The sequence below is a fragment of the Siphateles boraxobius genome, unplaced genomic scaffold (assembly GCF_051911475.1).
Source record: "Siphateles boraxobius isolate OS27281-9 unplaced genomic scaffold, OSU_SipBor_1 33, whole genome shotgun sequence".
NCBI classification, from domain to species: domain Eukaryota; kingdom Metazoa; phylum Chordata; class Actinopteri; order Cypriniformes; family Leuciscidae; genus Siphateles; species Siphateles boraxobius.
Genome location: NW_027508953.1, coordinates 5,921,130 through 5,943,835, shown reverse-complemented (window position 1 = coordinate 5,943,835; position 22,706 = coordinate 5,921,130). Strand labels below are relative to the sequence as shown.

The 22,706-nt window shown below is 38.6% G+C and overlaps 3 protein-coding genes across 5 annotated transcripts in view; all 3 read right to left on the bottom strand.

Moving 5' to 3' along the window:
* The window catches only part of LOC143701675 (nuclear GTPase SLIP-GC-like), a 95,756-nt gene that overhangs the window by 65,457 nt on the left and 7,593 nt on the right, over positions 1–22,706 (bottom strand). Inside the window, exons 16-17 of the mRNA XM_077195188.1 lie at positions 22,012–22,145; positions 21,838–21,922 (exon numbers count right to left, since the gene is read on the bottom strand). Of these exons, the coding sequence (XP_077051303.1) occupies positions 21,838–21,922; positions 22,012–22,145 (219 nt within the window). The remainder of the gene's footprint in view (positions 1–21,837; positions 21,923–22,011; positions 22,146–22,706) is intronic.
* Positions 1,643–8,089, bottom strand: LOC143701680 (uncharacterized). Of its 2 annotated transcripts, none has more exons than XM_077195196.1 (8): positions 7,994–8,089; positions 3,905–4,113; positions 3,754–3,811; positions 3,501–3,631; positions 3,201–3,430; positions 2,655–2,814; positions 2,132–2,242; positions 1,643–1,807 (listed from the first exon to the last, which is right to left on the bottom strand). In XM_077195196.1, the coding sequence occupies exons 2-8, from the start codon at positions 4,104–4,106 to the stop codon at positions 1,704–1,706; spliced, it is 996 nt and encodes a 331-aa protein (XP_077051311.1). In that variant the 5' UTR covers positions 4,107–4,113; positions 7,994–8,089; the 3' UTR covers positions 1,643–1,703. The 2 variants fall into 2 exon arrangements, with proteins under 2 accessions (XP_077051311.1, XP_077051312.1); XM_077195197.1 differs by lacking the exon at positions 7,994–8,089 and adding an exon at positions 4,440–4,907.
* On the bottom strand, positions 8,923–12,768 carry LOC143701676 (uncharacterized). 2 transcript variants are annotated; one of them, XM_077195189.1, is made up of 2 exons: positions 12,709–12,768; positions 8,923–11,722 (listed from the first exon to the last, which is right to left on the bottom strand). In XM_077195189.1, exon 2 carries the CDS (start codon positions 11,647–11,649, stop codon positions 9,994–9,996), a length of 1,656 nt encoding a protein of 551 aa, XP_077051304.1. In that variant the 5' UTR covers positions 11,650–11,722; positions 12,709–12,768; the 3' UTR covers positions 8,923–9,993. The 2 variants fall into 2 exon arrangements, 1 of the variants encoding a protein (XP_077051304.1); XR_013190153.1 differs by lacking the exon at positions 8,923–11,722 and adding an exon at positions 12,186–12,245 and having other exon boundaries at positions 12,709–12,760.

Here is a 22,706-nt window from a genome sequence, read left to right as displayed (position 1 = left end):
GTCTCTCGCTGGCCCGACGTGACGTGAACAGTCTCTCGCTGTGCAGACGGGCGTTTCCTCCTCCTTTTCCGTCCGTGACGGCGAGAAGTAGGCTCTAAGCTGTCCCTCACTGGCCCAGGATCAAAGGAGGGACAGGATGGAGAGTGGTGTTGAGCCTCTTCTCGACCCTCTCCTCCTCCTCTACGGCATCCACAGGTCCCCGAGAACCCGGCCAGACGCTCCGACTCCTCCCTTTGATGAACCATAAAAGCGTGGGCCTGAAAAATATTAATTCTGCCGGATTCGTTAGAGGACGGAGTCATTCCGTCATGAAAGATAGTGGAAAACTGGGTCGATCCAAATGTAGTGATTGTGTAGTCTGGACAATCCAAGTCATCGTCATCCATGCAAGCGTCATCATCCATCCAGTCAAAATCATTGACATCCATGCTGCTGAGTCCTCAAATGGTCGGATCATTCTGTCACGTTACATTTACAAGTCTTGAAGAACAAATACTGCCTCTGAACACGAAGACCATCACATGGAAACTGGGAAAACATATGACAACGATCCGACAAAGACTGCAAACAAGAGGAGACTTAAAAAAGGAACAAATCAAGAAAGGGACAGGTGGAAGAACTCAAACACTAATCAGGTAACAAGGGGGAGGGATCAAACAATAACGAGAGCACATGGCCCAACATAACAAAGACACCCAAGTGCAATACAGACAGGACAGACACGTGACAATTTCATGCTCCCAACTTTGTGGGAACAGTTTGGGGATGTCCCCTTCCTGTTCCATCATGACTGCACACTAGTGCACAAAGCAAGCTCCATAAAGACATGGATGAGCGATTTTGGTGTAGATGAACTTGACTGGCCTGCACAGAGTCCTGAGCTCAACCTGATAGAACACCTTTGGGATGAATTAGAGCGGAGACTGCGAATCAGGCCTTCTCGTCCAACATCAGTGCCAGACCTCACAAATGCACTTACAGAAGAATGGTCCAAAAATTCCCATAAACACACTCCTAAACCTTGTAGAAAGCCTTCCTAGAAGAGTTGAAGCTGTTATAGCTGCAAAGGATGGGCCAACTCCATATTAAACCTTACGGATTAAGAATGGGATGTCATTAAAGTTCTTTTGCATGTAAAGGTAGACGTCGCAAAACTTATGGCAGTATAGTGTATATTGAATACCTTCACTATTATTGCCTTGTGTGTGCATTACACAAAAAGTTGTGAATTACACATATATTTTGCGCTATATATATATCAATACCAGTATAGTTATATATACTACTGGTACTGGTAATAGTTCTCCAACCTGATGTAATCGTTTAGAATTCTGCTAATATAACCACCAGTAGGTGTCTATGATCACAGTGATTTTGCCAGCAAAAAAACTCAAAAGCATTGGTAGAGATGGAATAATCTGTAATATTGGTTTATTTTAAATTGAATCATCACATGTAATTTAACAAACATTGTAAAAGACAGAAATAGCTCAATAAAACCAAAGCTGTATAAATTTTTTTTATATATATATATTGAGGAAGTCAAGTTGATGCTGTAATATGGCAGTCTTACACATAAAAAAAAAATATATATATATATATATATATATATATATATATATATATATATATATATATATATACATATACTGTTTTTTTTATTGTTTTTTTTTTTTTCAGTTAGATGAGAGCTGAGCCAATGATCAAAAATTCTTTTCTGATCTCAAAATGTTCCAATATACTTCCTTCTTTGGCTGGTTGTCCATCGGTGAGGAAGAAGCCACGTTAAAAATCTCAGGCCCAAGACCTGCAGTGAGAAGTAATTATACAAGATATAAAAATGATCATTAAACGGTTTCTGTAGATTTAGGCATTGGCTAAAAGAAGGCCGTGAGAAGATCAGCCTATAGCATGCACTTGTCAAGTAACTAATTTACATTTTCCCAGACTATTTGATTTGTGTTTTTTAAAACTTACTTAGGGGGAAAAAATTGCTATATGCATTAGATATGGTTTAGAGTAGATGCCTAAACACTGAGCAGATTGTATTTCATATAAGCATCCAATATTGCATGATTTATTTTTAAATTGAAGTGAACTTTAATATCAAATAGCAACAGAAATCATTCACCTCCTTGTTCTCTTGGCCTCTTCCGACCTAATCGATCAGCTTTGTAACTCAGATATTTTTTAATTTCAGTTTCACAGTCGACCCTGGTTACTTTACTTTTCAATGCAGCCTCTGAAAAAGGAAATGCAGCCTCTTAACTTTATCTAGTCTTTTAGATGTATGATATTACATTTTATTTATCAAGCTGTTAATACTATATGTATTCTTGTACACTAAAAAAAAGATTTTGAGCATAGCATGTAAGGAAAAACTATTGCCAAAATTGCAAATAATATTGCAATCACAATTTCTATAAAAGAAAATCATAATGCGATTATTTGTCCATCTTACAGTATTGCCCAGAACTATCTATATGCTCTTAGGGACAAATTGCTCAAATTGAAGAGCTTTTAAATATGTTTTAAGCTTAATCCATTGAAATTTTTATTTGAATGTGAAGACAAATACAGACATAGCCTAATATTAATAAAAACAAGAAAAACATTTTAAGTATGTGGGAAGTGTTCATGCAGCATTGATTTACCCCGGATAACATCTGCTAGAATAAGCTGAGATAAGGGCCTTTTTTCTCCTCTCCCCAGCCAGTTGAACTCCTTAGCCAGATCATCTATTAGGACTTGCTGCATAATATTCTTAATCACATCCTTGTCTCCAAAGCCTCCAAGCCCTGACAAATATTTTATCTGTGAAGAAAATAGTGAGAATTTTATTAGTTCATTGATTATTTTTATTACAAATCTCTGCAATATTTGATTCTAATTGATCAATGGCATTGAATTGTCAAATATGTTGTATATGGACAACTATGCTGTTGTCTGCCAGGGCTATTGCTCTTAGATGATTTAAGCTTGTCTACAATTAAGATCATAAAATAATTTGGACTCCAATCATTATTTTCTTTCTCTTTTTTGTAAATAGTCATAGAACAAGTAGAGCATTGTGCAGTCAGTCTGTCATTATTGCAAAATAAATGTCTTTAAGACATTTCCAGTAAGGTTTATTTTGTGACATTGATCAGCTGAGTGTACAGTATCCCTTTAAATTCTTTATAAACGCTGTGTTGACTCACATATTTTTTGCGTGATGCTGCAGAGTTGAGCTCTCTTTCAATCCTCTCCACATCTTCAAAGGTTCTAAGAGGCAGATTCAGGCTTGTTTTAACACCTCTAGTGGGGAAGCTGGTACTGCTGCTGGGGGCTTCAGAAGCCGTATTGTCTTTCAGTAGTTTCTTTAACATAGAAGAGTTTTTCTGAACTGTGCTCTTGATGTCTCTCAGCATATGGAGGAGCTCCTCCTTGTCTGTTGTGTAAAATTATTATTTTTCTGTACAAAGTTTTCCAACTGATTATGACAAAAGACGTTGACTCACCATTAGCTGGCATTCTGGATGTAGATGGAATTGGAGAAGGGGGAAGCGGTTGTATCATTGCTTGATTGTTTTCAAGCTTTTGTCTTTTTAGTATTCCAGGGAATCCAGTGGTAGTGGGTACTAAAAATGACCTTTATTTGAAAGCAAACAATGCATTTTGAAACAAAAAAGTACAAATTAATTATTTTAGATTTTCATGGGTCAAATCTTTTGAACAATTTTGATTGGAAACAAAATGTTTGTTTTTTTTTACCATTTTTCTTTCTCTTCTTTAATTTTTTTTTTTATTTCTATTGCCTTGTCGAAATCACCTGCAATAAGATACATATTTTATTATATTATAATAAAAATAATAGTAAAGATACCTACATTTAAACAGTTATTTTAAAAATTGTAACTGTTACCATGTTCTTTGTGAAAGATAATATTTAATTTCTCCCAAGGTTTCCCTCCTGTTTCAGGATTAAGTCTGTTCAGAACAGCTTCCATGCACATCTCTGTTGATTTGAAAGGAGGCCAGTAACTTTGTGTCTTGTCTGAGCTCAACCAATGTGATGCGACCACCATCACCTCATCTGAGTCTTGCAAGGTAACAACTGCATACATGATCTGCCTAGTAAAAAAGAGAAGAAAAAAAACAAGATATGATATTTAGCACTAATTGAAATTAAATATGTTATAGTAAATTGGAAAGTTGACCGAACAAATCATCTTAAAGTTCTGAAAGGATTTATTTCTTGAAAAATTACACAGCAATGATTGTCCCATTAACTTGTAGCCTTGTGTTGTTTAATCAGATGTCTATACATACATCTATAGATTTAATCATTTATGTTAATTGCCTCACTGGCACAAATTTAGGCACAAGCTAAATTTCTGTACTAAATGCAGTATAGTAAAATCAGCAAATGAAATCTTGGTCGTCTTCATGAGCCTCGCCTTCCATCACTCTCCATTGAAATGTCGTCTCCCTCATTTATTATAGACAAATCACACTTATCAAACACACAATTACCTTCACCTGTTTTTAAGCATTTGTCTGATGCCTCTTCTTCAGACTCATTTTCCAAGCACTTTAATTTTTCATCATTAACATTTCCTCTGAATAATTCCACAGTGTCATATACTTCTTTATCTCTGCTCTTCAAAGCTGTAATTACATCCTCAAGGTCCTCAGGTTGGATGCAAAGAATCACACTTTGTTTAAAAACGAGAATATCATTCTGTTTTAAACGCCCAGCTAATGAGGAGGCAAAGCATTTCAGAGCCAGTGTAATAAGAACTGGGGTCAAAGGGCAGCCCTGATCCAGCAGTTTGTCTCTCTCTATTGAAAAATCTACAGATTCTGTTTCTGCTTCTGGTGCAACTCTGAGAAGGTTTTTCACTATGAGGAAATCTTGATAAAGAGTCGGGTTTGAACGTTTTCTACTCTTCTATTTCATCCTTAATACAAGACAAACGTATCTGAGTGCAGAGTGTATGAGAAGTGATCATGACAGAAGCTGAATTTTTTGGTACAAGACCCTTTGTCTGAGACTCCAAGAATTCATCTAGACGTCTTGCTAGAATAGTTGCAATGATGAGTTAGTCAACGTTAAAAAAGTGTTGGCTATCATCATGTGGACATTTCACAGTTTCATTAAAGTGTGTCTCAGAGCAGTTAAACGCACTTCTGTGGATTCTGTCATAGAGCATCTTAATGTATGGAATTAGATCCTGAATGTTGTCTTTATAGAAGGAAACTGGGATGCCGTCTGGTCTCGGTGTGTCTGACACTTGAAGAGATTGTACAGCTGATACAATGTCAACTTCACTGACTGCATGTGAGTTTTCTTGAACCATTGATGAACCAGTCTCACCTGTCAAAAGATCTTTGATTTTTAGATTCAGCCTTTGCAAAACTAATTGTAACTTGGGATCTTTCTGAGAAAGGGTTGTGGAAACATTGTTGATCTCCAAGGACAGAGAACGATGGTCACGCATCTCTGAGTCTCTGATTTCACAAATTCTGACTCGCCACATACATTCTTCTGGAACAAAAAAGTAATCCAGCCTGGACGCAACTTGACTGTGGAATGTATAATCCTGCTTTACAGGGTTCTTTCTTCTCCAGATGTCTATTAGCTGAAGAGATTTCATGAACTTATTCACACAACAACGTAGCTTTCTATGGATTGAGCTGTCTGTCACCCTTTTTGAATTGAATTTGTCGATAAATGGATTGAGAACTGTGTTGAAATCTCCACCAATCACCAGCAGCCCTGTAGTTATTGACTGCAGGTAACGTGAAAGTTTTTCAAGGATTTTTACATCAGCGTGATGGTTATAAACACTAACCAGAGTGTACAGCTGATAGCCTGGTTAAAACCAGACCCTTCTCAGTTTAAACTGAGTTAGGGTATGGCAAAGCTCCATAGACAAATCATTTCCAAAGGGGCGTCACCAACGGACGTCCCTCAAATGCCTCTTGGCGCAATTGTATAGACGTTAAAACCAATCCATGCAGGGGGCTCTCACATACATTCGTTTAGCCCCCAACGGGGCTCGTTGTTATGGGAAGGAGGAGGCGGAAACCGTTGAACATTCACACATTTTAATGACAAAATAAAACAAATACAAAGTCCCTCACGGTCGACTGCCGCCACACATAATAAAACAAAACATCAACTAAAATTCAGGCCTGTCCTCTCTCGATCTTCACCGTCGTCACTCCTCCTTTTATGCTTCCGCTCCTCCATGAGAGATCGAGACCGGCCTCACTCACGCCGTTCTCTCACGTCCCTCGGCCTCGATCGTCCTGCTCGCCACACTGGTATATCAGACTTTTGCCGAATCTAGTCGGTAAGACAGCGATAACATCTTTTTTAGACATGAAGGCTTTGAGTCTTGTTCTTTTCTCAGGTTATAACGAAAATGAAATTTTTAAATCGCTTAAAACAGACGCGATAGCTGATTCGAACAAGTGATGTTCGACGGCGGCATCCATCTTTGTAATGTAGGCTACAAAATCTGCTTCTGAAAAATCCCAGCGCTGTCGTCATCGTGTAAAGCCCGCCCCAACGTTTCTGATTGGTGCCGCGATTTCGGCGGATTGGAAATGGGCTTGAATGAGCTCTTTGCCAGACTAACTTTCAGAGCAAATCTAAATTTGCCGGAAGTTATCTGGGTTTTCCCAGGCTATACAGCTGACCTTCCAGTTTACATTTCAACACAACATAAGCTCCACAGTTATCTTTTTCATCACTTATACATTTGAAATCTAGTCTTCTCCTGACTGGTATGGCTGTTCCCTTACTAGAGGAGGTAAACTTTGTGTAGAAAACCTGCCACTCCTTTTTTAGGTCTTCTATAATATGTTCATCTCCTTCTCCAATGTGTGTCTCTTGTAAAAAAAACAACATCAGCATTTTGTAGTTCTTGAAATTTGTGATCTTTTTTTTCTTTAAGTCCATTAACATTCCATGTAGTGAAACTTATGGACTGAGTAGCCATTGACAGATCTGGAACCTTATTTCATGACACATCCAAGAATACAAAATTAAGTGTAGAGCTCAAGGAAAGCCAAAATGAATGCTTTCCTTTCAGACTTTAAGATTTCAGTGTATGTGTTTGACACCAATGATGTCTGACACTTGTTCGACATCAGGTTATGTATTTGTTTATCCTACAACTGCTGTGTGCTTCTAAACCATGTGTTGGATTCCTCTAGATCAGTGGTTCTCAGTCTTTTTTGGGCCAGCACCCCCACGTGCAGGTCCCTTCCTGGGCCCCATCATAAAATTGGCCTTTTATTATTAATAAATATAATTATTATTATTATTATTATTCTCATTAAAAAGGCAAAGCAGCCCATTATAATCAGTGATACTGTCTGCACTTGCACCACCTCTGACAACAGGACAAATGGATTTGAAATATTCTCTTTGTGTCTTTGGATGCACCCAATGTAGAGACAGTGTTAGAATATTGCAGGCCACATTCTTTTGCGCGTTCCAGCTTGCCTCGTCATAAATCTTTGGTATAAACTTGCCTTAATGCCAAAAAAAATTTTACTTCCATGAATCATAAACAGTTTTTACAACAACATGTACTTAAATAACCAAAAGTAACACATTACATAGCAACATTTTATTTGATTTTATATCGTACCCTACTTGAGTGCTTGAGTTTCTTGCTTTATAAAAATGTTTACTTAAAATAATTATAAAGGTAGGGTAAGGTAATTATTTAGTCAAATTTTTTTATTGTTGTTGTTTTTTGGCTGAAATAGACATTAATAGAGATTTTCTTTTTGTGGTTTGTTTCGGGAAAAACAATTATAGAAAGAACGAATGAACGAAAGAACGAATGAAAGAAAGAAAGAAAGAAAGAAAGAAAGAGTCAAATCAAGACTTCTTTACTACAGACACAACACGGTAACACAACTTAATTAACTCTTAAGGGTAAGTTCTAGAATACAGATAAGCACCAGAATAATTGGAGGGAAGAGTTACCTTGTATCTCTCAGGATATAACACTGCCGTCAGTTCAGCTGTCTGGTTGAACAGAGAGTAAGACTGCTGACGTTAGATTTGCAGCTGAATAGACTCATTCTTGGGTGTGGACTTATTGGTAAATCGCAGTGCCAATTGAACATTCTGTGTTTTAAAGGCATGGTTTACATTCTGTCATCATTGTCTGGACCCCAACATTATTAAAAACTTTTAAACTTTAGGGAGGTATCATGCTTTTAACTTTACTGTTCCAAATAATTAGTAGTTCCTTCTGAAGGATTTTGGAATACTTGAGTCATTACTAGTGAGTTACCATCACCATATATTATACATAATGCATTATTCACATTAATTATGAACCTGTACACAGTAGGTCTTAGTCCTCTGGGAGGTTTGAAAAAAATTTTAGTTACTGATTAGCTAAACTGTGAACTACCACATTTAACTGAGCGCCATTACTTATTCATTATCCAGAGTTTATTGTTAGTTAATAGTAGAGTGTTAATAATGCGTTACTCATTTGTTTCTGTGTTTATTAATGATGGAACAGTATTCTATAGTGTTACTGATTAGTTTAATGTAACATGGGAAATTAAGCGAAAGCACATGAAATGAAAGCTAATAAACACAAGAGTTCTTAGATCTGTTGGCCTGGAGGCAAACTGAAAATAATCCAAACAGAGTTGGACATCAGTATATCTCCATTAGATCTTCATTATTGTAAAGATAAAGTGTTAAGTCCCCAGTCTCGGGTCAGGGCAAATAACTAAAATAACCTACAGTGTTCTTTACATCAAAACTGCTTGTTCTCTTTTATATATATATATATATATATATATATTTAAAACTACCATCACTACAAAACAAAGAAGCAGCAAATTGGCTTTGGGGTTGGGTCTAGGCCAAAATAACAAACAAAAAAAGACAACTTTTACAGAAGTAAACCTAATTTATTATATTAGCAACAACAATAATCACAGTCAACTAAACTCTCTTCAGCTTCCCACACGAAAATTAGCATCTCTGTCACTTTTAAAAGATGCAGAGTTCAATCTCAGCCAACCACTGTGCACCCTGGCCCGTTCATAAGGTGGGGCAACCTGCGAGAATGAGAATGAGTGAGAGAGAGTGTGAGTGAGTGAGTGAGTGAGTGAGTGAGTGAGTGAGTGAGTGAGTGATCAGCAACAATACACATATCACGATGTAACAACAGGCTTCAGATCTGTGATCATTCAAGAATAAGAATATTACATTTTGTTTTGTGTAACCTATGTGCACCTCCAGGTTTTCTTTTTATGTTGATGTGCTAATAATTGTTTAAATAAAACTTGATTGCATGTTAAATATGTTCCGAATTTTGAGGATGGTTACTTCAACAGACCTCTCATCTCTGTTTGAGGAACATTATGAACAGGATTGTTTTGTTGCACATAGCATGCAAATGTGTGAAACAGAAAGCACAAAAGTTTGCATATTGTTTACTTAAATGTGTGATATGAATCAACAGTGCTAATAAACGGCTGTTGAGTATTCCCACTAAACAAGTAGAGGCTATGACCCAGAAACAGTATTCATTACATCACGACTTAAAGGGATAGTTCACCCAAAAATGAAAATTACCCCATGATTTACTCACCCTTGTCACGGGTGGTGTATGGCAGGAAGCACGAGGAGACGAGGAATTCAAATAAACAATAAACTTTACTATAAATCAAAACAACAAACAGGTACAGGCAGACAGAGCGGATGCAAACACCAGTTAACATAGACGAGAACCGACAAAGACAGACTGAACAGAAGAAACTAAATACAGAGACAAATGAACCATAATGATGTGAAGACAGGTGACACAGATGATGATAACGAGGAACAGGCTGGTAAGTGAGGGAGTGAGTTCAGGTGTGGAGACAAGGAGGATTCTGGGAAGTGTAGTGCAGACAAGGACAGACAGGTGCAGACGAGGACTGTGACATTACTCCCCCCTCCCGGTAGGCGTGACCTCACGCCTTAAAACAGGGGTGGGAGGGTGGGCATCCTGGAGTCTGTAACGGGAAGGCGGACCGGGTGCAGGAGGATGGACTCCAGGATGGACCAGGCGGCCATGGCGGAGCAGGACGTGGGCGTGGCCATGGCGGAGCAGGACGTGGGCGTGGCCATGGCGGAGCAGGACTTGGGCGTGGCCATGGCGGAGCAGGACGTGGGCGTGGCTGAGCAGACAAAACCTCGGGCGTCCAGGGTGGAGCTGTCGGACCCTCGGGCATCCAGGGCGGTGGGGACCCTTCGGGCGGCCATGGCGGTGCGGACCCTTCGGGCGGCCATGGCGGTGCGGACCCTTCGGGCGGCCATGGCGGTGAGGACCCTTCGGGCGGCCATGGCGGTGAGGACCCTTCGGGCGGCCATGGCGGTGAGGACCCTTCGGGCGGCCACGGCGAGGGCCTATGGCCCCCCCCAAAAAAATTAAAGGGGACAGTGACAGAGTCATTACCAGTCTCTGGGCTGGACGGAACCAGCGGTGAAGGGGTCTCTGGGCTGGACGGGACCAGCGGTGAATGGGTCTCTGGGCTGGACGGGACCAGTGGCAAAGGGGTCTCTGGGCTGGACGGGACCAGCGGCAAAGGGGTCTCTGGGCTGGACGGGACCAGCGGCAAAGGGGTCTCTGGGCTGGACGGGACCAGCGGCGAAGAGGTCTCTGGGCTGGACGGGACCAGCGGCGAAGGAAGCTCAGGGCTGGACTGGACCAGCGGCAAAGGAAGCTCAGGGCTGGACTGGACCAGCGGCAAAGGAAGCTCAGGGCTGGACTGGACCAGCGGCAAAGGAAGCTCAGGGCTGGACTGGACCAGCGGCAAAGGAAGCTCAGGGCTGGACTGGACCAGCGGCGAAGGAAGCTCAGGGCTGGACGGGACCAGCGGCGAAGAAAGCTCAGGGCTGGGTTCATGGGCTGAAATGAATGTGTGTGCTGCCCACACACACACAACAGCCATGGATCCCACAAGTAGCACTGCGTCATCCAGAGCTGGCTGGATGGTCTCTGGCTGGACGGTCTCTGGCTGGACGGTCTCTGGCTGGACGGTCTCTGGCTGGACGGTCTCTGGCTGGACGGTCTCTGGCTGGACGGTCTCTGGCTGGACGGTCTCTGGCTGGACGGTCTCTGGCTGGACGGTCTCTGGCTGGACGGTCTCTGGCTGGACGGTCTCTGGCTGGACGGTCTCTGGGACTATGGCCTTCCTGGCAGCACGTGCTGATATAAGTGGGGGATCGGCGATGCAGGAAACCAGTCCTGGACGTCCATATACCGATCCGGTGGCTGGTTTGATGGTGGGCGTGATGGAGATGGCTGGAGACGGTGATTGTGTGGCAATGTCATCCGCCTCACCAATGGTGAAGGTTGAGCCACACAACCACAGCACATGATCTAGGTACCGGGCAAACGAACCTGGGTTTGCCGTTGCTGGAGCTTGCTGGTACAAAGGTTCATCCAGACCACACCAGAATACGGTCTTCAGCGCATCGTCAGTCCAGTCCACGAGGTGGGATATTTCAAGGAATTTTGCCACATATTCCTCAATTGGGCTACCGTCTTGAAAACAATGGACCAGACGATCGGCTGCGGTGAATGGAGAGTGAGCTGGGTTAACCGGGGTGAGAAGAATTCCCATGCTGACTCTTTACTTGGTCGGTTCTTCTGTCACGGGTGGTGTATGGCAGGAAGCACGAGGAGACGAGACGAACCTTATTTCATGACACATCCAAGAATACAAAATTAAGTGTAGAGCTCAAGGAAAGCCAAAATGAATGCTTTCCTTTCAGACTTTAAGATTTCAGTGTATGTGTTTGACACCAATGATGTCTGACACTTGTTCGACATCAGGTTATGTATTTGTTTATCCTACAACTGCTGTGTGCTTCTAAACCATGTGTTGGATTCCTCTAGATCAGTGGTTCTCAGTCTTTTTTGGGCCAGCACCCCCACGTGCAGGTCCCTTCCTGGGCCCCATCATAAAATTGGCCTTTTATTATTAATAAATATAATTATTATTATTATTATTATTCTCATTAAAAAGGCAAAGCAGCCCATTATAATCAGTGATACTGTCTGCACTTGCACCACCTCTGACAACAGGACAAATGGATTTGAAATATTCTCTTTGTGTCTTTGGATGCACCCAATGTAGAGACAGTGTTAGAATATTGCAGGCCACATTCTTTTGCGCGTTCCAGCTTGCCTCGTCATAAATCTTTGGTATAAACTTGCCTTAATGCCAAAAAAAATTTTACTTCCATGAATCATAAACAGTTTTTACAACAACATGTACTTAAATAACCAAAAGTAACACATTACATAGCAACATTTTATTTTATTTTATATCGTACCCTACTTGAGTGCTTGAGTTTCTTGCTTTATAAAAATGTTTACTTAAAATAATTATAAAGGTAGGGTAAGGTAATTATTTAGTCAAATTTTTTTATTGTTGTTGTTTTTTGGCTGAAATAGACATTAATAGAGATTTTCTTTTTGTGGTTTGTTTCGGGAAAAACAATTATAGAAAGAACGAATGAACGAAAGAACGAATGAAAGAAAGAAAGAAAGAAAGAAAGAAAGAGTCAAATCAAGACTTCTTTACTACAGACACAACACGGTAACACAACTTAATTAACTCTTAAGGGTAAGTTCTAGAATACAGATAAGCACCAGAATAATTGGAGGGAAGAGTTACCTTGTATCTCTCAGGATATAACACTGCCGTCAGTTCAGCTGTCTGGTTGAACAGAGAGTAAGACTGCTGACGTTAGATTTGCAGCTGAATAGACTCATTCTTGGGTGTGGACTTATTGGTAAATCGCAGTGCCAATTGAACATTCTGTGTTTTAAAGGCATGGTTTACATTCTGTCATCATTGTCTGGACCCCAACATTATTAAAAACTTTTAAACTTTAGGGAGGTATCATGCTTTTAACTTTACTGTTCCAAATAATTAGTAGTTCCTTCTGAAGGATTTTGGAATACTTGAGTCATTACTAGTGAGTTACCATCACCATATATTATACATAATGCATTATTCACATTAATTATGAACCTGTACACAGTAGGTCTTAGTCCTCTGGGAGGTTTGAAAAAAATTTTAGTTACTGATTAGCTAAACTGTGAACCAGTGAACTACCACATTTAACTGAGCGCCATTACTTATTCATTATCCAGAGTTTATTGTTAGTTAATAGTAGAGTGTTAATAATGCGTTACTCATTTGTTTCTGTGTTTATTAATGATGGAACAGTATTCTATAGTGTTACTGATTAGTTTAATGTAACATGGGAAATTAAGCGAAAGCACATGAAATGAAAGCTAATAAACACAAGAGTTCTTAGATCTGTTGGCCTGGAGGCAAACTGAAAATAATCCAAACAGAGTTGGACATCAGTATATCTCCATTAGATCTTCATTATTGTAAAGATAAAGTGTTAAGTCCCCAGTCTCGGGTCAGGGCAAATAACTAAAATAACCTACAGTGTTCTTTACATCAAAACTGCTTGTTCTCTTTTATATATATATATATATATATATATATTTAAAACTACCATCACTACAAAACAAAGAAGCAGCAAATTGGCTTTGGGGTTGGGTCTAGGCCAAAATAACAAACAAAAAAAGACAACTTTTACAGAAGTAAACCTAATTTATTATATTAGCAACAACAATAATCACAGTCAACTAAACTCTCTTCAGCTTCCCACACGAAAATTAGCATCTCTGTCACTTTTAAAAGATGCAGAGTTCAATCTCAGCCAACCACTGTGCACCCTGGCCCGTTCATAAGGTGGGGCAACCTGCGAGAGTGAGAGAGAGTGTGAGTGAGTGAGTGAGTGAGTGAGTGAGAGAGAGAGAGAGAGAGAGAGAGATCAGCAACAATACACATATCACGATGTAACAACAGGCTTCAGATCTGTGATCATTCAAGAATAAGAATATTACATTTTGTTTTGTGTAACCTATGTGCACCTCCAGGTTTTCTTTTTATGTTGATGTGCTAATAATTGTTTAAATAAAACTTGATTGCATGTTAAATATGTTCCGAATTTTGAGGATGGTTACTTCAACAGACCTCTCATCTCTGTTTGAGGAACATTATGAACAGGATTGTTTTGTTGCACATAGCATGCAAATGTGTGAAACAGAAAGCACAAAAGTTTGCATATTGTTTACTTAAATGTGTGATATGAATCAACAGTGCTAATAAACGGCTGTTGAGTATTCCCACTAAACAAGTAGAGGCTATGACCCAGAAACAGTATTCATTACATCACGACTTTAAGGGATAGTTCACCCAAAAATGAAAATTACCCCATGATTTACTCACCCTTGTCACGGGTGGTGTATGGCAGGAAGCACGAGGAGACGAGGAATTCAAATAAACAATAAACTTTACTATAAATCAAAACAACAAACAGGTACAGGCAGACAGAGCGGATGCAAACACCAGTTAACATAGACGAGAACCGACAAAGACAGACTGAACAGAAGAAACTAAATACAGAGACAAATTAACCATAATGATGTGAAGACAGGTGACACAGATGATGATAACGAGGAACAGGCTGGTAAGTGAGGGAGTGAGTTCAGGTGTGGAGACAAGGAGGATTCTGGGAAGTGTAGTGCAGACAAGGACAGACAGGTGCAGACGAGGACTGTGACAACCCTCAGGTCATCCTAGATGTATGACATTCTTCTTTCAGATGAATACAATCGGAGTTATATTAAAAAATATCCTGGCTCTTCCAAGCTTTATAATGGTAGTGAATGGCTGTATGTCTTTGGAAGTCCATCAAGCGCATTCATGATTAAAATGCTCCATGTGTCTGTTACTGTTGCTTGGCAAATTTTCACAGTTGAACTCTGGTCTTTTCAATAGAAATCCACACAATCGGCAATTTCAAGATGGTCAAATTTGCTGGATTGACCAACAGAAGGCTGCTTCAAAGTGACTAATGTGAGTTTAATAGGCTACATTACATTGTGACACTGTTAACAATGGACAACGAGCCTTTTATCCCACGTAATTTCACAGAAAATTCACAAATGTGACCACAGCTTTATTCAATTGCAAGAAATTTGGAGTAATTAACAAGTCAAAAAAAATTAACTCTTGTGCGTCAATTAAAACAAGTTACACATAGGTCCATATTGGACAAAACTGTCAAAAAACTGTCATAAAAATTTGAAGCTTGAGAGCACAGACTTAAGTTTGGTCTCGTTTTAAAGAAGACCCATGGCAAATTGTGTTTGGAAGAAAAAAAAAGTAAAAAGTAAAACAAAACTAAAAAAGGTTTAAGTTTTTAAAAAAAGATTTATGAACATTATTTTATATAGCCTAAAATATGTATTTTATGAAACACGTTAAACTTTATAACTGCTAGAAAATCTAAGTCATAAATCTAAACAAGTTGTGTTTCAAATTTGAGCTTGATGTCTCAAAAAATTAGCTTTCAGTAAGATTTTGTTTGGGTGCAATACCACATGTCTCCCGTTAGATGCCAGCAAAACTCCACTGGTGCAAATAACTGTTGGATTTGTGATTTGCAGTACTTTCTCTCATTTTTGTCCTTGCTCATAGACAAGGTTGACCGAAGTTAGCTTGTTCCAACCTCTATGGTTCCAACAGAGGATGAAATGTGTCGTTATCTATGAGTGTTAAGTGACGTAACATATGGCATTCCGATCGGCTCTTTAATATGACTTTGCAACATGCACTTGTTTCAATGAACATCTCACTCAGGGGCGGTTCTAAGGTCAGTGGATATTCGGGGCTTTAGCCCAAACTAAAATTGGGTATTTTTATTTAAAGGAATTAATTAGCCTAATTAAAGCAATTTAAGGGAATAAAGAAAAAGAAAGGCTTATTGTATTAGTGAAATAATTTAAACTATTTGCAAATAATATTTTATCTTTAAGAATGCATACATTCTCTCTACATGAATCAAGGAAATGATAGCATATTTTCAATTCAAAAAGGCAAAATTTTATTTAAAAAAGCGACTAATTTAAATGCCTTTGATTGGCCGATGCAGTCAACAGACATGTCTGTGATTGGCTACAATGCTCAACGCCGCAAAAGCAAATTGTAAGTACCTTTAATGCAAAGAGAAAAATACAAATAAAACTGTAATATGCACTTTTCATGATTACGTAATCGTGGCAGCTGTAGTATTATTCACATTTGTTTTTCTGATTAATTGTTTTGCTCTATGAGAAAGACAAGGTAACATAATATTCGGGGTTTTAGTAAAAACATTCGGGGCTTGAGCCCCCTTAGCCCAGCCCTCACTCAACGTCTTTTTTTATTTATTCCATTCAATTTAAGACGCAGACAAGGCGTAATGTCACGTAAATCACACGTGATATGGCGCGCACTGCGTATGGTGCATGGTCCGTGCCAAAATCAAACATCCGAACCACCGACCGACCGACCAAACGTCTTTCCGAACGTCTTGTACTTTTGAGCGTCTTACTGAGCTGGTGACCCACGTGACGACTTGACGTGAAGACTTGACGTGAGGACCTGACGTGACCTGATGTGATGACCTCAGCTCTTTAAATAAGCCTTTGAAGAAAGATGTTGTAGGCTATTCTAAGTCTTTCTGAATGATGAACTGAAAAAGCTACCACCTGTATATCATGACTTTCTCTGTATTTCATGACTCTAATGTTTCAAACGCCAGACTCATCTTTTTTAACTGTACAAACTGTAATGGTCTTGTCTCCAGAGCGCTATTTTTATCCTGGCCAGCAGGATCATTGAGCTCTCCTTGAGCTCTTCATATCATGCTCCCTCCAGGACTGTGGATGGCGCTTGTATCGTGAATGCTAGACCCTCCACTCCTGAAGGAGGCTCCATTACTCCTATCCATGTTCTAAATCCTTCTCATCAATCCTGATTTCCCACACCTGTGTTTCACCCTTTATAAGTCTGTCTGTTCCCTGCCACTGGCCGTATCTCAATGCCAAGTACGCAAACTTCGGATTTGCATCCTTGGTAGTTCGGACTTGCCAAGTTCAACTCAGGAGAATGAACTCCCGAGGACGAGAGGACGCAAGTCCGGTTATTCTGCAAATGGAACAGCGGCGTTCTTGATCGCGAATCAGATGTAAATAAAAGCTAACAAAATCAACAAACATTTGCTAAAAAGCTGATGCTTTATTTATTTTAATTTTTTTCATTTAATTACTATTGCTTTTTTTTGGGGGGGGGGGGGTAGTAGTCCTATTGAAGGTTTCATGTTCGGACTACTCAAAAATAATGAAATGTAATATAAAATTAAAAGAAAAAATAATAAATAGCAATAGTAAAAGTTGAAATAAATAACAGTCTATGTTTACATAAGGCAAAATGTTTAAAATCTGTCTGAACTGATCCCCTGTCTTTTCACTTTTCCTTTCTCATAATTTTGTTACAGTTATAAGGTTTAGCAAATGTTTGTTGATTTTGTTAGCTTTTATTCACATCTCATTTAGCCTACATGCAAACATACAAAATATTTAGGCCTACATAGTAAACTCCTCAGATGCAGATGTTTTCACTCGAGGGCATCATTGTTCGTTTCCACGGCAACATTGAACTTCAGTGCTTCTCACAGCTTCTCGTACCCTTAAATTTAGCAGTTATTACCCGGTTCATTACAATAGAAGACGTTAGCCGAGAATATGTATATGCATATAATAATATGCTGCATGTCAAGAGTAGCGGATTCATAATTTGTTTCGGCTAATTATCAAATCGCGAGTTCTTAAATCATTCGGGGGCATCGATGCATGCATCAATATAATAAAGTAATAATGAATAAGTAGGCTAGTCTTGATACAAACAGCGGGGCAGCGGCCAAAATAAGGACACAGGTCACCGTTTTGCCCACTGCTCCCGATGGCCAGACCTGAATTATACATTTAGCACACACTGTTTTTTTTTTTTACAGTAAAATACTGGCAACACTGTTTTAATGGAAAATGGTATGATATTGTCAGAATTTGGCCTTTTTTTTACAGCAAGAGGTTAAAGATACAGTACAACCCACCGAAAGGTATACGTACTTTCGATCAATCAGTGTTTTTCAACCACGGTTTGATTTTGGCACGGAGTAAGCGCCATATCATATGAGATGCGAGACCGGTGCGTCTCACAGGTGACGTTCAGTAACACTTACGCCACCGGCCTCGCCCCGTTCACTCACGTCCCTCGGCCTCGTCCTGCTCGCCACAAATAATGTTTCTGTATTCTCAATAAAAGGCAGATTATTTCTTTTTTTGTTGATTTTATTTGAAACTTAATAGATATCATGTAAAAATATATATTGAAAAGTATCGAATCGTATCGCGGGAAATTCTGAAGTATCGAAAATAATCGAATCGTTGGCTTCAGAAATCGGTATCATATCGAATCGTCATTAAGGCTGATTTACACCCTTCCCTCTCTTGGCCTTCTCGGTATGTTCAGGGTGCTGTGCTGCAAGTATAGATTTAATGAGGTGCTCTGAAAACAAGAATTTGGTTCTTTTCATGTTCAATGAATCTTTTCCGTAGCTTCATTTCATTTCCGGTTTCATTCTGTCATTTACCATCAGTGTTGTGCAAGTTACTTCCAAACTGTAATACATTATATTTGTTACTGTTATTTAAAAGTAATTCATTACCTTACAATATTACTGTCTCAGAATTGTAATGCGTTACATTACTCCTGTATTACTTTTGAGTTACTTTCACCAAAATAACTATACAGAAGTAGAACTTAACATTCTAAAATGACTAGGGCTGTAACGATATGCGATATGAAACCGAAATCATGACACTCAGATCCACGAACCTGCAGAATGGCGACACACCCCTTAACATTATAAAATATGTAGACCTACACCACAAAACTAGTTGAGGATAAATTATTTAAAATTTGGGAATTCCAGCGTTATGGACATGACATTTGCAGACTTGCAGTCAAAACTTATATAGGCCTAATTATATAAATTCTCAGAAAATGCATTAATACCAAAATATTGAAACTTCTGTTTATCCATAGGCTCCTCCCAGAAAGGAGTCCAGACATTAGAAAATATCAGTCTACACATAAGTTTTATATTTAATATTAGGGAAATCGACAGTCATGTGTGACAAAAAAAAATCTTTAACTTTTAGGAGGCAACGATTTTTGTTGTTGTTGTAATTCTGTGAATTACACTGCACAAATCTAATGAAGAAGGGTTGGCTCTCCACAGAACATAAAATATTCATTTTATTTTATTTTTCGTGTTCGCATTTATGAGGAAAAAACAATGTTACAGACGTGACAGTTCTCCGTTACGGACGCGACCGCTCTGAAGCGGCACTAAAAGACTGCTTTAAAACTTTCACAGACACCTTACACAGAAGACACGAAGCCTTTCTTTAAAGTGAATTTCGTTTTGTATTAATTGTACGGACCTGAAAAATATATCTATATTGAAATGTCTACTTGTAAACAGAACAATTCAAAACGAAAGAAAACAGACTGCTCTCTGCTTATGAAATGAAATGTGCATTTCTCTCTGGTGCATTCACTAGCCTACTGCGAAGATCGCGAGTCAGCATCGTCAACTTCATCTTGACTTTATTAATAAACAATCAACATGTCTCCTTGCTATATTTGACATATTCATAATCATTGCTTTTGCCGGTTCTTTGTGACAGCTTTTAGGTGCTTTATCGGCAGCGCCGCCGCCCTTAAATGAACGCGTCACCACCGCATCAAAAACATGATTGCGTGATGAAAACATGAAAAATACCACATAAACATAGCCTAACTGTTTAGAAAGAAAACACAGAACGATTAGCCTAATGCTCATACGTCCATCTCGCGAATGTAGTCTTCTTCATGCCATCTTCACCATTAGCCGCTTTCCCTCTGGCCAGCGCGAGCACAGAGGCCGAAATCATACCTCACGGCACACCTGTACAAAATAAATCGCTATACAAATATATCAGACGCTGCCATTTAGTCTTTAATTACAGACTTGGACACCACATGCGGCTATTGACTGACCACGAACAGGTAATTTAGCTACTTGCATCTTTTATTCGTTCATGTCTGGCGGTCTTGCTGTTTTTTTGTTTTTTTTTTGTTTTACAATTAAAACTAAAAGTCTGTTGTAACGCAAGCCTTACCGAACATGTAATGAGTAAAATATTACTGAAAATTGATTAGTAATGCCTTACACTACTGCGTTACAGCAAAACGTAATATGTTACTGTAATGCATTACTTTTGTAACGCGTTACTCCCAACACTGTTTACCATCTACCCATGTATGTGTAATTGTTTATATGTTAGTTATGTGTTTGTGATTTAGTTAATAAAACTTGTGCACAATATGTATTTGGTTCTGATTCTCTGCTTGCAACAAGTTTATTTTACGATTTAGATTCTGACTAGGCTCTTAGTAGTACTGTAGGCCTACAATAAGACATTTCCTTTCCCGGAAATGAAAATTTCTTAGAATTAATAAACAATTAACACTTAGTGTTCATGGGACGAACAAGTTGATTGATTGTAATATTCATTTTACTACATTAAGTTAATTCTATTAACTGATCCAAATATTCATAATCAATTATAATAAGTTATGATTGATTATTAATATTTCTTTAGAGCTAACTTGCTACACAATCATTAATAAATAAACCGTAAACTAGATATGTTTTTATTTTTTGAGAATTAAATCAAAATTTAAATTAAATCAAACGATTTTAATAATTTAATACAAGAAGAGTATAGTCCAAATCAGGTAAAGATTAAACTGAACATTCCTAACCTAAAAAGCACCAGTACGTTTCAATTTATACCCAAGTAGCACTCTTTGCATATTATTTATTTATTTAATAACATAATTGCAATTATTTAAAGCCAGATACAAAAAAAATATGCCTCATTTATTTATTTGAGTGAAATCACTCCAGATGATTATTCTTTTTTTCTGGTTACGGCTCTTTCTGTTTGAATTGAGTGTTGTGAGTGAGACGAGCTCTGTATGTGACTGCTGTGTTTCAGCATTTCTGCTCGTGCTCAGGTCAGTAGAAGGTGAAATGGCTTACAGTTGTTCCAATCCATCACAAGTATTTGCTAACAGTTTTAGGAATTTACGAAATGCATTTACTTTCATGCTATATAAGATGAAGAAATTTAAAAGATTAAAGGTGTACATGAGATAAGACTAACACTACATTATTTACACTAACAACGTAAAAAAAACAGATCTGTTTTGTACTATTGCATTTAAATAAAATTCCCATCTAAATGCATCACCCATAAAGGTTCTAGAAAATGGGACAGCTGCACCAAGCTTTTAAATGGCATTTCCATTTCTTGCTGTAAAATGTCAAGATTAATAAAAATATATTTTTTTAAATTGGTAGTAAAAAAGGGCAACAAATCAATACACAGTTTGTGTGTATCATGCAGTTTTCACCCTAAAATAAAACCCAATGTTCAAATAAATTTGATGAAAGTGAACCATTTAAAAACCACTAAAAATACCAACAATAATAGTAAAAAAAAATAGTAAAGCAATAAGATCTATAATGTAAATCTACTGAAAACATGTTATATATGTTCATCTGTTAATTAATCTCTTGGTCCTTTTATTGCTTGATGACCTCAGTTTGACAGTTGCTCTGCAAGTCTTTCCAGCTGTTCGATCTCTCTTGAGACATCTAAAGACACGTAACATAAAGACAGGAGTGTTTGAGGTCAATTAGAGAACATTTCACATCGCAAAAGATTATTTGTTTAAACTCTTGTTTCTGTGGTAAAATAGGATGGCATTCTCTCTTACCCATCAATTTGATATTGCTGGTTTTTGACAGTGAGAGTTCCATTGATCTCTTTAGTCCTGATTCAAGAGCGTTCTTTATGTGCAGCTTTACACAGAAACAAGAGAAGATTCAGCTTGACTTTAGTCATTGTACAACTATATACATGATTGTCTTAATAAATATGATATCAGTACCTTTAAATTGTTGAACTTTTCAAGCATTTCAATTTTTGACTTGTTGAACATGTCATGTTTTATTTCATCGACTGTGGTTATTAGCAGTTCTTGCCTTTTCTTCATGGATCCGATTCCAGTCACTGCTGCAGCTTCTAAGATAAGAAACAAGGTGTTTACTATAAAACTGCTAACGCTGCTAATCTATATTGTACCATTTTGCATTGGTGGCTTATGAATATGTTTATCGAATGATTTAGTAAATCAGAGCTCAACAATGAGGATGGCCCGCCAGCCCTGGGTCAGTGCTGGATAGTCTCAATTCTTGAATTTATTGACCAAGTCACATTTTTCATGCCTTGCAAACTTAAATATTTGGTTCCCCTACAAGTGGAACTTCGATGTTCTGGGAACACTCCTGCATGAGCTGGTGTCTAAACACGGCAATCTGATTGGCGGAAGATATGAACATGGCGACAGAGAGACCATTAATAGACATCAGAAATGTGCATCATCAGCTTCTTTGTCTTCAGTACCCATATGTTTGTTCAGCACGTGTCTGTTCCTGTGAGTTTGCAGAAGTCTTTAGTCAGTATTTAGAAAAAACATGTCAGGACTAAAGTACAGGAGATGTGTGACACTGCTTTATTATGGCAGGCGACTCATACGATATGCGCGTGATGTGAATGGGTGAGAAGCTCGCTAGGTCAGTCCTC